A 17701-nucleotide genomic window follows, 5' to 3' on the forward strand; every position below is an offset into this window, starting at 1 on the left:
CTGCCAAATACCTCTGTGGCTTGGGTCATAAACCTATTTCCTTGCATCCGACAAAAACTAGCTCTTATCTGAGCAAAACTAGTTTTGGGGCATAATCCAAGCCCATTTTATCATGTATATAAGTTTAACTCATATATTAATTCTTCTTATAATAATAATAAAATTATAAGTTAGTTAATTTTTATGTTATGTTAGCCCACAAAACTTTGGATTGACACTGAATGGATGTTATGTTAAGGCACTCCATGCAAAAATATCATTGGTTCAAATCCCCCATAGATGTTTATCCCACCAAAAAAAAGAGACGTGTGTTTGATGTGAAAAGAGAGAATATGTTTGGCGAGATAGTCAAATAACATTTGGGCCCAATTGAAAGGAAACTTGACAGTAGCTTTGTCGATAATAGGGACCCATTTTAATGGAAATTGAGAGACATTTTGATAAGCAAATAATATAAACAACATAGAGGCAACATAGTAGAAAGGAGGATTTAGAGTTTGTATAGAATATTTACGAGATGATTCCTCTTTATGCTTATTGGGGTCTCTCTCCATTCTCTAATTAAACTAGGGAACTTCTTTTCCATATTGTTACATTATTCCTTCATAAAACTATTAACAAACTAAGAATTGTACACAAGTTGTGGCTTGAGTTATTGATATTGTAACACCCTCCTCCCACATTTACCCAAGGTAATCGGTCCACCGAGGTAAACATGTGACGGGAGGCCACTATGATGTGATTCAACCTCCTAGGTCACCTTAAGGAAGTGGAATCAATGGAACACAACCAAATTGACTTTCTAAACATTCTACAGAACCTTCAGGAGCCAACCCAGCCTTCCAGGTGACTAACCCCTAAGGGAACTCAACATTTTTACCCACCTAGAGCCCCACTCGCTCCCTTGCCAAGGCATGCATGCGACTGAGAGCCCCAGTTTCTCCCATGAGCCTGCTTGAGTGCAACTATAGACAAATTTTGTCAATGTTATGCTAGCGACTGCGAGATTTAAGGTTTAGGGCTAGGATCCAGTCACTACCCAGAACTCCAGTAAACTTCCAAAAATGATAATCAACATTGAGACAAAGGTACTAATGCAAACATTTGATCAATGACGTGACTGAACCCCTACTAGCCATGACAGGCATTTCATCAAACATGTCACAAAGATGTAATCTATAGGCCATAATAACAGATCTAAGCATAGGGGTCTCATACTTATCTATGATTCGCTAAGAAGCATTGATGCCTTGTCACATTAGCTGCATTATCATCTATTAGGTCATATATTCATGATTCATTCATTTACAAATCAAAAAATGATGAGAGCCATACATCATCAATGTCATAAAACATACTCATAACCAACAAAATTGAAAAGGATAGAACAACCATATAAGCCACATAATAACAAGGACATTTACCCATCAATACAAGAGGAAAAGTGATCTAGGTGGATATTGGTGGCGACTTGCCTATTCCACCTAGACCTCCAGTTGGTTTCCTCTGTTTCCTTGTTTATTGCATCATTTACTATTTTTAGTAGTTTTTCGGGTCTTGGACTTCTGGAGCAATTTTGACCCCTAAACAACGTTTTTTGAGGAATGTAGCAAGCTCGTAGTTGTAGGAAGGGGCATGCCATAAATCTTGTAGTACTCAAAGAGATCTTTCCAACAAGGTATCGTACACGCAAAATAGAGATACTATGACCAAGTTACGACCCCGAGAAGTTGGCTGCCCAACTAACCCCAACGGGGCCCACAAACTCTTGGCGTTCCATCTCCTGGGGTTAGGATTTTGCTTGTTTAGGGTTTTCCCTTGTTGTTCAATAATAAATAGGCCCTTGAGCTTCATTGTAACATAGTTTAGATGCATGTAGCCACCACATCTCTTCTCAATGATAAGCTACCATCGCCCGAGCTAGTTTATGTTTATTTATGTTTGTAAGCATATTTCAGTTCTTTGATATTAATGAAATGAAGTTTTATTTATGTTGCATCTCTATGTATATGGGTATTTCTGTATTTTTTTGTGTTCCTGCATAAATCCGGATCAATGGTATCAGAGCAGTCTGCTCTTTCTCTGTTTTTTCTTTACATGTCCCCCACGAGGTCAAGGTATAAGGAGTTAGAGCTCAAATTGGTTGAACCTTTGCAAGGCCAGCCTCACAAAACCTGACGACCTCCCATGACAGAAGAAAATAAAGACGAGGGGGAAGGAGATCCTTTCAAAATATTGCTCGAGAAAGCCCTCAAGCGATAGAGGAATGCGATGATGGATAACTTTGCTCAGATCCTTCGATGACTACCCACAAGCGATGCATCTTCATCTAGCGGCCACTCTAGAGGCTCCACTCCTTTTAAGATACAAGTTAACCTTGATATTCCCATATTTGAGGGCCAGATAGATGCAGACGTTGTAGATAAATGGTTAAATCTATTGGAAGGATATTTTCAGTTCATGACTTTTCCAATCAGGAAAAGATTACTTTTGCACTTCTCAAAGCTGCCCCACATGTCAAGGACTGGTGGGAAACCTACTGTGAACAAAAGGACGAGAGGGAATCCTCACTGTTTTCAACCGCACCCACTTGGAATTCTTTCTGAGACACCATCAAGGAACAATATTACCCTGTCAAGAGCTATGAAGATAAATACATAAAGTGGACCACACTACGACAGGGAAGGGACCAAGATGTGCTAGATTTTACAAATGTTTTCCATACCCTTCGCATGAAGTTTGGTATCAAGGATTCTGAGCAGCATTTGGTACTCAAGTACCACGACTATCTACACAAGTACATCCAAGACGAGATGGAGTTCCTGGACATCTCCTCGCTCGGCACGGTGTACTGATACACTGTCAAGATTGAGCAGAAGTTTAAACAAAAGAAGCGAGACTTTGGATCTGCGAATCTGAAGCAAGGAAAAGGCACCTCCAAACCACAGAGCAAAGGACAAAGCCAAGGCGGGGCGACCCAGGACAACCCTCCAAAGCCACAAGAAAAGAACAACACCATGAAGAAAAAGGACACAGGAAAATAGTGTGAGTTCCACTAGAACTCCACTCACAACACAAGTGAGTGTCGGCCCAAGCAGTCACTAGTGGCTGAGCTGAAGGCTTCTGAATCAGACGCATGTTTCGACTCTGAGTCAGAACCCAATAAGGGGAATGAAAAAGGGAAGCAGATCATTGATGCGGAGCCTAGTGCCACCATGGCCACCACTAATATCCATAAGAATGAGCTTGAAGTTCCAAAGGAGGGGGAATGCCTCTTCCACTCACAGATGTGGGTGAAGGGTTCTCCGCTGCAATTCATTGTCGACAGCAAGAGCCAAAAGAACCTCATTTCAGAAGAGGTCGTGTAGGATTTGGGCCTACCGACTACAACACATCTGCAATTGTACAACATCATGTGGCTTCAACAAGGATGAGAACTTTGCGACAGCCAACAGTGTCGTCTTCCCTACAGTATCAAGCCCTTCACAGATGAGGTACTATTTGATTTTTCTCCTCTTGAAGTTTGTGATGTATTATTAGGACAACCATACTTGTGGAAGCGACATGTTGTATATGATTTTAGACCTCGCTCGATGATTATTACTTTGGGAAATAATTTGTGCAGGATATCGAAGGTAGCCTCGCCTAGCGCCATCTCTTTGATCACTGTAAAGCAATGCAGATTCCCAAACCAGGAAATTTATTTTCCTTATGGTTCACCCTCAGGGAAAGAAGAAGGTTGTGGCCACGGCTTCCAAACAAGGCTCCTTCGCACAACAATAGCATATGGACAAGGTTGTGGAGGAGTGCACGGAAATTTTTGCCTCACCTACAACCTCTGCACTACCAGGTCAAGCACTCCATTGACCTGAACCTGAGCGCGCCGCTACCCAATGAACCAATCTATCAATGCTCTGTTTTGGAGAAGGATGAGATCAAGAGGCACATTCAGTAACTTTCGCAGAAAGGGCACATTGTGAAAATTCCTAAACCAAAAATCCATATTGCAACAAACTGATGTTACGTCGCCTACTTGTTAATCCATACAAGTTATTTACTGTGTTCTATGGCAAATATTTAAGTAAATACAACTACAACATTCACTACTTAAAATAATATGCCAAAATAAGAAACTGAACAAGAAAATATACAACATAAGTGACACAGTTGTTTTTAGACAAATGTCCCCGGAAAAACCCAATGCGGAAAACCGTTGCAGCGGATCTGAGGGTTTTTATTATAAAGCAACAGTTATTTCTGAATATAAACTTTGGATGCCTTGTTAGCAATCTAGTACAAAGAATATCACTCGGCAGAAGAAATTAGTGAGATTACTTCACTCTACACTGCAAGTCCCGGTTGATCCGGTAGTTGAACCAACGAGTCCCCGGCTACCTCTGTGTTTCCCCTACACAGTCACTACATGGGCCTGTGTCACTTCCTTTGAGGCACTGTGTCACCTCCCTACTGGATCGATTAGCTCTCAGGAGCTTCGACTTCAGCCCTCCCGGCTCAGAACGTTAAACCCCCAGCAAAATCTTGGACCTCTAGGTGGAATGCACTACGATGCTCTACGTGAGCCCTTCCTGGCTATGCGTCGCCCTCACTGAGAATTTTGTTGCCTCCTATGCATCTTTATCTGCCTCTCTGCTACGTATTCTTGGCTCCAGAGAAGATTCTCCAACCAAAACTATCTCTACCCCTCTCTGCGTGATCACCGCAAAATCAATGCACTGCTCTTTGGCTCAACAATTTGATCTGACTGATCAACTCTCTATGTGTTCTCTAAGTGCCCATCAAGCCTTCTCTTATAATCCTGTCATTGATCATTCAATCGCCTAGATTAGATTCTAGTCAGTGGATAGGATCATATTTACTTGATCTCCTCCTTCTTCTAGAAGTTTCACCCACAGTTTAGATTAATACCCTTTAATTATTTTAATTTCCTAAGTTTAGACTTAGAGTCCCATTAAAAATAATTAATTATTTTAATAAAATTGTCTCCGGGTGGAATTTCCCAAAACGATTTCTGGGTATTTGAGAATACATGTATCTAAGTCTACCTGCAAAATTTGAGACTTAGAGCACATCTGATGCTACCAAAAATCAACACTCCCTCTTAGCAAGGAATGTGCTCTAGCAATGCAACATGTTGAAGCATCACTATGTTCTGTAACATCTCCTTCTGCGTTGCTAGTGTCTGACATCCTGTCTACCAAATACTGTGAAAATTCTGCATATGTATTGTTGTTGACCCTGCCACTGTCAACACTGCATCCGTACTGCAACTCCCTCTCAATTTTGCATCCATGTTGCTACTGGCACTGCCACTGCCAACTACATCTACACTGCAACCTTCTCCAATTGTTGCTGCTACTACATCAGCAACGGAAAAGCATCCCAAATTATTGAACTGGTGTTCAGTATGATGCATCTCGTTGTTGGAGTCTGACTATTGCTAGTCTCTACGCTGACCCTCTGAAGCCTCTGCATTGTTGCTGACCTCTGCTCTGTGCTATCTACACTGCTACCAACTCTTCTTTGTGTTGCTCAGTCTCTGGCGCTACTAGCCACTACAATTGTAACTCCTACACTCCTATGCATCAACTGACCTTGTCCATCTTGCTACCTCTATTTTGGGCTCCCGTAGCAAGGAATTGATCCGAGAGGTGGGCTCCTCAAGGATCTTGCCCATCTGTAGCTCTTTTGAACTATAGCTCAAAATTAGCCTACCTCCCTCCTGGAGGTATCTCGGTTGTCATGGAAAACTCATCTTCCTCGATCTTCACGGCTACAACTTTCAAATCATGTTTATCGTCTTTGTCCTTCTTCTTGAGAGGACACTGTGTTGTGTAATGAACAAGTTCACCACACCTGAAGCATTTGATCTTTGAAATGTCCTTCTTTTGCCTTTGTTACTCCTACTTCCCATTGGATGCGAGGGTTGCATTCTCTTCCTCCTCCTTGGGTTTCAACCCACTGTTGCTGCTTCAGTCAAGCTTACACTTGAGCAAGTCTCTCCTCAGCTCCTCTTACTTAAGAGTTGCCCACATTTCATCCCAATTTGGTAAAGTCGCCCTGCCCAGGATGCTCTAGGCAAAGACTTGCCACTCCTCTGAGACTGAGTTGAGGGCCAGTCTAATCATCTCATAACCTTGAGGTGTTGACCCCACAGCTACAAATTCATCTTAGGTCTCCTGAATCTTCATGAGGAACGGATCAATGTGTTCCCCCTTCTACATTTGTGTAGATCTCATCTTCTGCTCGAAGTACATCTTCTACTGCTCGGAAGATCCTTGATATAGCATCGACAATGCATCCCACATCTCTTTGGCAGTATTTTTGTTAGCTACGCGACATACTATATGATCGTTCACTCCGTTGAGGATCATTCTTTTTGTCTTCGCCATTTCCCCCTAATACTTCTTGAGCGGATCTGGATTTGCGGGCTCAACCACCACGTTGTCGACGTAGACTTTTAGAAAATGATCATCCAAAAGGCATGACATTAGATCACATAGTTGGATTCCCCATCCAACCTATCCTGATCTCTCAGTCCACTGGCTGCCATCTTTGCCAAATGAAAATTTTGAATAACCTCCTCTCTCCTCTGTGTTGCACTGGACTGGCCTACGCACTCCCTTATGGAGCTTGTAGATTTACCCCTCTCCGTTACTGCTTAGCTAGTAAGAATTCGGACTCCTTGGCTAGACGTCCTTCGAGGAAGAATTCCCTCGATCGTGTCTCTCTCTTCCCTCTAATGTCTTTCTGCTCAGCAATTGCCTGCGGAAAACTACGTCCCACCAGATAAACCCCTCTTTGTTAAAATTTATGTTGTGTTTCTCCCTCTATCACTGACATATTTCAATCTGGAAATTTTACCTCTCTGTCGACTCACTCAGAGAGATATTTACCATGAAAATCTAGCCCTCCTTGGCCTGAACTGCACAAACTCTCTTGGGATTCGAATTGTTGCCTCTGTAAAACAGGTGCAGTAAAACAGAATAGATCATCACACATAAGAAACACACATGAACACCATGATATAAGGTGAAAACCGAATGCGGGACAAAAACCACCTGTTGCCGTCTTCCTTTAAAAAAAAAACATGTTTACAATCTTGTACTGGCGCAGACTCATACCAGTACGCAGGCACCCACCTGCAAAAGGCTACAACCTTCTCTCGTTCTCCAGCTACCACTGGAAGGGAGCTACAACCCCCTGGCTTTTGTACTAGCTGATATATTTACTAGTACGTAGGCGCCGGCCTACAGAAAGCTACAACCCTCTCTCGTTTTCCAGCGGCTACTGAAAGGGAGCTCCAACCCCTGGCTCTTGTACTGGCCGGTATATTTACCAGTACGTAGGCACCAGCCTACTGAAGGCTCCAACTTTTACTCTTCCTCCAAGGACCACGTTTCATAAATTTTCAGACTAGATACTCCTGGATCACACCACCATAATATGAAGGCCACTTTTCATCTAATTTGCATACTGGACCCATCAACAACATTGAAGCTCAAATAGATCACCACTGCAATACAACCATTGCATCAACCAGTCAATCTCTGAATCACCCACAACTGAATCACTGAAGACCAGTCATCAAAACACAGTTACCATAACACAGAGCAGAACCCAGAACTTTGCAACAACCACCAGAACCATCTGCAAGTTCAGATATCATATTTCATAATGTATACGCTACTCTAATGAACCAAACCAGCGTGTATATGCGCTTTTACCAAAGCAAACCCGCATACAGATCTGCAAATATTAACTCATAACTTTGCAGCTATTCCAGACATCAATCATACCCAGATCATAACATTTATAGAATAAACATGCGTCAGTAATTCAGATCTAGTCTATCCATGATCAAACCACATAATGATAAAAAATTTCAAGCCTTAAGATCTCGATCCATCATCATCCACATAGGTGCATCCTTGGTTTAGATCAAACAAAGCATCATGAACCCATAACCTGCATACTGGATCTCTCACTTTATCAGATATTCAATCCTTGCACACATTTGGCCTAATGATCTTCTCCTCCTTTTATAGTGTTAGGCATTTCTCAATACCATGATCCAAAACCACTTAAGACCAATACCTTGGACCAAATACCTGGGGTCAATACTTTGGACCAGATACCTTGGACCAATACCATGGACCAAATACCACGGACCAAAACTTAATTTTCCAACATGTATGCAACTTTCCTTCTGTGAAACTGCGTGTGTACGTTATACGCACCTTTTGGTCTGTTAACCCACGTGTATACGCTCCTTTGTCAAGGTGAACCTGCGTATACCTCTCTCTGATCATTAAATCTTTGCTATTGACCTGCTGCACTATGATCTGTCATCTGAGTGAGTTGCCATCAAGGACAACATTTGTATCACCTGTATCATAATATCAACACTATTCATGATCATGATCATGTTATCAATTTGATTCCAGGAAGTGTTCCTCCAAACATCAGGCCTTACAGATATCCCTATGTCCAAAAGAGTGAAATTGAACGTATGGTTGCAGAAATGCTAGAGGCTGGTATAATTCAACCTAGTCAAAGTTCTTTCTCTGCTCCAGAAGTATTGGTTCACAAGAAGGATGGATCATGGCGCATGTGTCCAGATTATAGAGAGCTCAACAAGCTCAGTATTAAAGATAAATTTCCCATTCCTGTCATTAATGAATTATTGGGTGAATTACATGGATCAATTTACTTCACTAAGTTGGATCTTCATTCAGGATATCATCAAATCAAAATGAAGACTGAAGATATTCCAAAAACAGCATTTAGAACTCATGAGGGTCATTATGAATTTTTGGTCATGCCTTTTGGCCTTACTAATGCACTTTCTACATTTCAAGGTTTGATGAATTCCATTTCCAAACTCTTCCTTAGAAAATTTGTGTTAGTATTTTTTGATGATATACTAATCTACAGCAAGTCTTGGAAGGATCATGTCCAACATGTTGACATGGTGCTCAAACTATTGGAGGAGAAACAATTATATGCAAAAATGTCCAAATGTTTCTTTGGAGTACAAGAAGTGAAATATCTGGGTCATATTGTATCTCATGAAGGTGTTAAGGTAGAGCCTAGCAAAATTAAAACCATTAATGAATGGAAAATCCCCACATCCATAAAGCATCTACGATGATTTCTCAAGTTTACGAGGTATTATCACAAATTTGTTAAGAATTATGGGAGAATAGCAACACCGCTAACAACACTATTGAAGAAAGATGCATTCTCATGGACTCCAGAAGCAATGAAGGCCTTTGAACATCTTAAAGAAGCAATGTGCCAAGCACCAGTCTTAGCTACACCGGACTTCACAAAAACCTTTATTGTGGAATGTGATGCCTCAGGAAATGGAATTGGTGTTGTTTTAATGCAAGAACAAAGACCCATTGCTTTCAAAAGTTGTCCAATCAAAGGAAAGTATTTACACAAAGCTATTTATGAGAAGGAAATGCTGGCAATACTACATGCACTTAAGAAATGGCAACCCTGCCTAATGGGAGGACACTTCAAGGTAAAAACAGATCATGATAGTCTTAAATACTTTTTGGAACAAAGATTATCTTCAGAAGAGCAGCGAAAATGGGTCACAAAGATGTTGGGCTACGACTTTAAAATCATCTAAAAAAAGGGAAGCAAAATGTTGTGGCAGATGCACTCTCAAGAAAGGATAAGGATGTGGAAGCATTTCTTTGCGCCATTTCTATTATCCAACCAGATTGGATAAACGAAGCAAGGGATGAATGGAAGAATGACGAGGAAGTGTAGGCACTCATTCAAAAGATACAACAAGATCCCAGTACATCTGATATATTTCGCTGGAAAAATGATTCGTTATGGTACAAAGATCGGTTATACCTATGTAAGAATTCCCAACTCAAACAAAATATTCTTAGGGGATTGCACACCTCTCTTAAGACGGCACTCAGGATTTCTAAAAACCTACCGCAGGGTTAAGAAATATTTTTTTTGGGATGGCCCTCAATCGGATATTCAAAAGTTTGTGGCGGAATGTTTAGTTTTCCAACAAAATAAAGTTGAAACAATTAAGACCCCAGGACTATTACAACCTTTATCCATTCCAAGCCAACGTTGGGAGGAGGTTTCAATGGATTTTATCACAAGTTTACCTAAGTCCGAAGGAAAGAGTGTTATCGTGGTGGTAGTTGATAGACTTACCAAGTATGCACACTTTTGTGCATTATCTCATCCATTTAAAGCGAATACAGTTTCTACTACATTTATGGAAACAATTCAAAAACTACATGGAAACCCAAAGATTATTGTAAGCGACAGAGATCCCATTTTCACTAGAAATTTTTGGACAGAATTATTTCTTGTCTTGAGACTCAGTTAGCTCATAGCTCATCTTATCATCCTCAATCTGATGGGAAAACTGAGATAGTAAACAAATGTTTGGAAGAATATCTTCGTTGCTTTGTATCTGATAAACAGACACAATGGGTCAAATGGTTGCCTCTGGCTGAATGGTGGTATAACACTTCCTTCCATACTGCACTTTATGGATATCATCCACCATCCATCACATCATATTTAAGAGAAAATTCTAAGGTTCAAGTAGTGGAAGATCACATCAAGCATCAGCAACAAGTTCTCCAACTCTTAAAGGATAACCTTAACTTGACGCAAAATAGAATGAAACAACAGGCAAATCAACATCGCAACGAAAGAAGTTTTAATGTAGGTGATTGGGTATTCCTACAGCTACAATCATATAAACAAATGTCCCTCAAGCAAGCTAAGAAGGATAATAAATTATCACCAAAGTATTATGGTTCATACAAGGTGTTGCAAAAGATAGGTACTATGGCATACAAATTGGAACTTCCTGCAACTTCCCGAGTGCACCCAGTTTTCCATGTTTCATGCTTAAAGAAGGTTATAGGTGACAAGATTTCAGTTCAAACAATATTTCCAGAACTTGATGAGGAAAGAAAAATCATATTGAAACCTGAAGCAGTGAAAGAAACAAGAACTTGACAGCTACGAAATCGATCAATTTCAGAGTATCTCATCAAGTGGAAGAACTTACCCATTGAAGATTCCACATGGGAAGATGAGAATTTTATACAGAAGCACCCATAACTACTCAAGCGTTGAGGACAACACTTTTTTGAAGGAGAGGGGCATGTTAGGTCCCTATAATACTAGTGATTCCTCCATTACTATTGTCATTGTATCCCTTATTGTTATTGTTGTGCCCCTATTGTCCCCATATTGTTATTATTGTGCCCCATAGAATCCCACTTTTGTTATTTTGTGTCTTTATATTATTATTGTTAAGTCGGCTTGGTTATATTGTGTCCCCTTAAACTCCTATATATGGAAATGAGATTTTTTCATTTGAATCATCCAAGAATTGTTTATTTGTGTAATGTAAAGGAGGTTTCCCCCTTGAAGAGGCTGAATTTTAAGGCGTTGATCTATCTTTTCTATCCTTTTGTGAGCTGGTTTCATAACAATCTAGAACTCTATTGGAAGTAAGACTTGCTTCCCATAAACAAATTCATAGGGAGTATATCATGTAGTGTTTCTCCATGTAGTCCTATAGGCCCATAAGGCTTCTGGAAATTTTTCCACCCAATCTTTCATGTGTAGATGTACAGTCTTTGTAAGGATAGCTTCAATCACTTTATTTGTGGACTCAACTTGTCCATTGGCTTGTGGATGATATGGAGTTGACTTCCGATGTTTTATCTTGTATTGGTCCACAAGCTTTTGCACTAGTCTGGATGTGAACTGTGTCCCTTGATCTGTTACAATTTCTCTTGGCACACCAAAGCGAGTAAAAATATCCTCAAAAAGAAATGAAACTACAGTATTTTCAGTAGCAAAAAGAAGTGTTTTAGCTTCTACCCATTTAATGACATAATCAGTACATACCAAAATATACTTATTTTGCTTTGAAGGTGGACTGATTGGTCCAACAAAATCTAGTGCCCATTTTTCAAATGGTTCGATAAGTACCTGTGGTTGCAATGGCATCTCATTTGAAAGAGTAGGTTTGCCCATTCTCTGACAACTGTCGCATCTCTTAACATATTCCTTGGTGTCCCTGAAAATTGAAGGCCAATAATATCCTAAAAGCAAGATTTTGTAAGTGGTTCTTCTGTCAGAAAAATGTCCTCCACATGGCTCATCATGACAAGCTTTTAGTATCTCTGGTATTTCGTCCTCCCGAACACATCTTCTGATGATGAGGTTTGGTCCTGTCTTATACAATTCTTCATTTATCCATGAGTAAGATGTGTTATTGTGGACTATTCTTCTTTTTTATATGGGGGTTAAATGAAATGGCATTTTTCTTATGGCCAAACAGTTAGCAATATATGCATACCAAGGGGATTTAGTAGATACTGCAAAAAGATATTCATCAGGAAATTTATCTTCTACGGGTTGATCATTGTTTTCATTTTGTATTCTAGATAGAAAATCGGCAATTGTGTTTTGTTTTCCTGGCCTATCTAGAATGGTTATGTTAAATTCTTGTAAAAGTAGGAGCCATCTGGTTATTCTTCCATTAGTGACCAGTTTATTCATTAAGTATCTAATGGCAGAATGGTCTGTGTGGACAAAAGTTTCATAGCCAGTTATATAATGTTTGAACTTATTAATGGCATGAATCACAGCTAAGAACTCCTTCTCGATTACAATATAATTTAACTCTGCAGGGGTTAAATTTTTACTGGTATAATAAATGGCATAAGGAGTGAGATCTTTTTGTCCCAAAACAGCTCCTAAAACTGAAGTTGAAGCATCTGTTGAGATATGGAAAGGTAATCTCCAGTTAGGTCCTTTTAAGATGGGTGCTTCAGAAATTCTCTTTTTCAATGTTTCAAAGGCAATTTGACATTCGATATTCCAACTGAATTCACAGTCTTTCGTAAGTAGCTTAAAGAGTGGAGATGCAATCTTTGTAAAGTTTTCTATAAATATTCTATAATATCTAGTAAAACCGAAAAAACTTCTAACGTCCTTTTGACAACTTGTCACTGATAACTTGGAAATGGCTTCTATCTTAGATGAGTCTACCTTAAATCCATCTCCAGAAATATGATAACCTAAAACAATTCCTTCGTTAAACATCATGAAACATTTTTCATGGCTTAATGAGAGGTTTGTTTCTTGACATATTAATAAAACTTTCTCCAGGTTCCCTAGTGCTTCGTTGAAAGAATCCTCATAGACTGTGAAATCATCCATGTATACCTCCACACAATCATGGATAAGGTCCGAGAAAATGCCAAGGACTGCCCTTTGGAATGTTGCAGGAGCATTACATAACCCAAAGGAAAATACTCGGTAAGCATAAGTTCCCCATGGACAAGTGAATGTGGTTTTATCCTGATCTTCATGGGCCACCTGAATCTAATTGTATCCACTAAACTCATCCAGAAAGGAAAAATATATTTTTCCTGCTAGAGTGTCTAAGATCTAATCTATGAAAGGTAGGGGAAAGTGGTCTTTTAATGTTGCTTTATTCAATTCCCTGTAATCGATGCATACTCTCCATTTTCCATTTTTTTAGGGATGATTACCAAGGGTGAAACCCATTGACTACTAGATATTGGATAAATGAAATTTACATTCAATAATTTTTGCAATTCTTCTTTAACAATTTCTTTTAGATTTGGGTTCATTCGTCGCTGAGGTTGTCTAACTAGTCTTGCATTTTGTTCAATGTAGATATGATGTATGCAAGTCTTAGGATCAATCCCTCTCATGTTAATATATTCTCATGCAAACGCAGAAGAATGTTTCTGTAAAATTTCTATCAATTGTTTCTTTTGAATGTCTTCCAAGTTTTCATTGATATTTAAAGTTTTTCCTGGAAAGATTTCTATCGAAAAATTCCCAAATTTCTCCATGGAAAACAATGATACTTATTTAGAGGAGAGATATTCATTTCGAATACGCTCATAATGTGAGGAAGATTCATTATTTTCTAACAAGTTTAAAAGTTTGTCTTCCTCTTTTACTTGTTCAGTGACAAAAATAGGTTGGATGTCTTCTCCATCTTCTATCCATTTTTTAGTTTCTGTATCTATTGTTGTTCTTGCAGGGGGGTATAATGTAAATTTCTTTGTAGAATTTCCATCTGAGATAAACATATCTCCTGACCTACAACCGATGAAAGCATCTGTTGTGGCTAACCAAGGTCTTCCTAGAATTAAGGGATGTCCTCCTAGATTGCTCTTGGATGTTAAGACCATGAAATCAACAGGATATTCCCAAGAATATGCAAACATCTTCTAACACACCATCTGGTTTAATAACAGATATATCTGCTAATTGCAACAAAGTTGGTGTGTATTGAAAATTAGGAAGCCTAAGTGTATCCATCACCTGTTTTCTCATTATGTTTATAGCCGCTCCTAGGTCAATCAGTGTGTTTGGTATTTCAGTTCCATTGATGTGAATTTTTACAATGGGGCTTCCTGGGTCTAGATACTTTTGGATTATTGTTTTTCCCATCATAATGTCTACAATTTTTCCGACTAGCTGAATTTTTTTAATATCTTTTATTTTTCTTCCTGATCGTTGTGTACTTAATTCCTTAATTGTTTTTGCAAAAATTGGTATTTCTTTTATGACTTGCAATAAAGGAATCTTAATACAGACATTTCTCAATTCGTCCATCATATTATAATCAGGCAAGATAATTTGTTTCTCTACTCCTTCATCGATTTTTAATCTTTCTGGGAAAGGTGGCTTAACTGATATTGAAGGTTGTTCTATGATAGGAGTATTTATTGGAATATTTTATGTTTGTCTAGTTTCTTTTTGTGGAAGAGAGGTCTCTCCTTCTTCTGATTGATTCTTATATTTTTGAAGATCCGATTTTGTTTTCTGAATGACAACGGGAGGGTTTTTTGGTAATACCCTTCCAAACCTCAATTAAACATTGTTTAAGTCTAGTGGGGTTATTCCATAAGTTTGAGGATTCTAACCCTCCATGTTGTATACTGGTTGTTGTGGTACTTTATTATTAGAATTTGGAAGTGGTTGAGCGTGTAGTTTATTTGATTTTTGTGGAAATGGTAGGGAAAGTTGCGAATTTTGACTCTATACTAGGACTTGTGGTAATTGATCAGTTTGAGGAATTTAATTGGACGGGGTTAAGAATTGTGGTGCAATGTAGGATGGAAAATATTGCTGATATTGAGCATAGGCTCCATAAGGATTTTTCCATCCTTGATTCGAAGATTGCGATTGTGGAAGAGCCCAAGACTGCCAAGCTGGATTCCAAATACTTTGTGAAGATTGGACAAATTGTTGTGGCCTAAATCCTTGTGGTTGATTTGGTTTGGGGTTTTGCCATGGTCTTTTAGCTAAAAAGTAGAGAGGGTCTACTGGTTCTGAGATTTCGTCGTTATTAAATATAGCCTTGAGACCTGGTAAGGATGGACATTCCTTTGTATCATGATTATCCGCACATATGACACAGGTTTCTATGACTTTTGAGTCTAAGGGACATTCTCTCAAAGCATGTTTCTTCCGACATTTGGGACAGAAGATAGATAATGCAACATTTTCGGAATTTTGCTTGTTCTGTATTTTAAGGGTGTCTATTTGTTCACTTAAGCTCCCTAAAATATCTATCTTAAAGGTATCAAGCAGGTTTCCTATTTCTACCCTACTAACTGTTCCAACTACAGACTTGTTTATTCTTGATAAGAGAGGGTCTCTAGGACTCTTTCCAACTCTTGCTTTGCCCCTTGAGATATGTACACACAAATCACAAATATCTGCAAATGGGAGTTGGGAGATATCTCCTTTCCCTGTCAGGTTAAGTAGATCGATCCATTCATCTTTAACAGCTCTGAGTAAAAGAGCTTTTAAGGTTTCTTCATCCAAATTATCCATTTTTGCTCTTTTAACATTATAAACAAATATTTCTACTAAGTCTTCAAGATTCTCATCTTCTTTCTGTGTCATCTTGAAGACTTCATCCTTAAGGTTACTAGGCATACAATAGTCTTTGTACTTGCCTAAGAAAGTCGCCTTCATCTGTGCCCATGTTGCTATAGAATGCATTCCCAAACTCATAAACCATTTTAATGCTAAGTCTTTTAATGTGGCTGGGAATAATTTCAACTTTTGAGCATCATGAAGATGTCATATGATCTGCACAATACTTCAAATTCAAAGAGAAATGTCTCTGGATCCTCATTTCTCTTCCCATGGAAATTAGGAAGAATCAAGGGTGATATATTTTTCATTGTGAGGGTTGTATCCTCATCAAAGATAAGGAATTCTGAAAGATCTTGATTCCCCTTACCTCTACCCCCTCCTCTACCTCTACCTGTTCCTCTTTCTCTGCCTCCAATCCTATCCTCTTCACCATGGACATTGTGTACTTCTCCTTCTTCTTCAGCCATGATAGATTCTTTGAAACTAAGCTAATCTTTCTGGTTCCTCTATCAATGGTTGTTCAGAATAAGTTTCCAATCCCTCCTCTTCACTGGGAATTTCTAAATCTTCTCTCTCGATTTGTTCACTAGTGGAAGACAGAAAAATTACTCTTGTGGTTGAGGATGTAGGGTTTTCTTCAATTACAGCCTCAGTAGAGGAAGTAGGCGAAGTTTTGGATTGAATTTCTGATTTTGAGACTTCAGGAAGTCTTTGTCGTCCCCTAAATCGAATTTGGGTTTGAGTAGGTGGTGTTGAACCTCAAAATCGTGGTGGAGTGAGTGGATTTGTGGGAATTAAATTTCTTTGTCGTCCTACAAATCTACCTCTAGAGTCTCTATCCCTACGCATGTCATGTTTTTTAAAATTAATGATAGTTTTGTTTGTTGTTTTTTTGTATGGCTTCTAATTATACTTCCCCGGCAACGACGCCACAAAATGTTTGGTCAATTCAATGTCCTTGAATTGGCAATCATAAATTGTCAACCAGGGTGCGTAGACTGACGAAGTATAAGTGCACAATATGTGCTTAAAAGCTATCTTAGTATGTCGTTATGTATTTGTAAGTCTAGTTCGAGGGTGGAGGTGATGTTGTTAGTTGAACTAATATTGTCATTCTTAAGGATAAGTTTCCTAGGAATCAATCGTTGTTCAATGAGTTTGTGGATGATGTGAGGGTGGTTTTACTTATGTTAGGTTGTTTGGAGTTTGTTCTTAAACCTCTTGCTATATCTCCTAATCTTCTAAGTGTAGAATAGAATCTTACTCTAGCATCTATGCTAAGAATTACTTTTGAACTCAACTGTTTTAGGAGAAGTCTTCTCACTTGTTCAATTTCTATTCAAGCACTGTAATCCCAGCAACATTTATGAATCGAACACACTCAATTATGTTGGATAATAAGCAAAGAAAATAAAACAAAGTACCAGGTATAAAGCAAAGTAAACAGCTGTCTAATCTAGGTATAAAGCAAAGTAGAATTCTTATGCAGGTAACGATTTGAAATCATTATATAGCATATTCACACAAAACAGAGTAATTGGATAATTGAAAGAAATCAGATTGCATTCGATCAAAACCTGACACTGATTGTGGGGGCCCTCCACATAGCAGTCCAGAGTTTTAAACCAGTACAATACTTGCACACAAAAACCAAATTCATTCACACAGTAATCATAAATTGTTCAGAAAACATTTCACACGGCGCGCACCCAAATACCAGTGCAGCCAT

At 38.9% G+C, this 17701-nt stretch overlaps 1 protein-coding gene across 1 annotated transcript in view; it reads right to left on the reverse strand.

Moving 5' to 3' along the window:
• LOC149209194 (uncharacterized) overlaps window positions 1–17701 on the reverse strand; it is a 45756-nt gene that overhangs the window by 14588 nt on the left and 13467 nt on the right. Inside the window, exon 3 of the mRNA XM_089398538.1 lies at window positions 5734–5843. Coding sequence (XP_089254664.1) covers window positions 5734–5843 — 110 coding nt within the window. The remainder of the gene's footprint in view (window positions 1–5733; window positions 5844–17701) is intronic.

The sequence above is a fragment of the Pinus tabuliformis genome, chromosome 1_2 (genome assembly GCF_031772625.1).
Source record: "Pinus tabuliformis cultivar Carrire ecotype Pingquan chromosome 1_2, CPIR1, whole genome shotgun sequence".
Classification (NCBI taxonomy): domain Eukaryota; kingdom Viridiplantae; phylum Streptophyta; class Pinopsida; order Pinales; family Pinaceae; genus Pinus; species Pinus tabuliformis.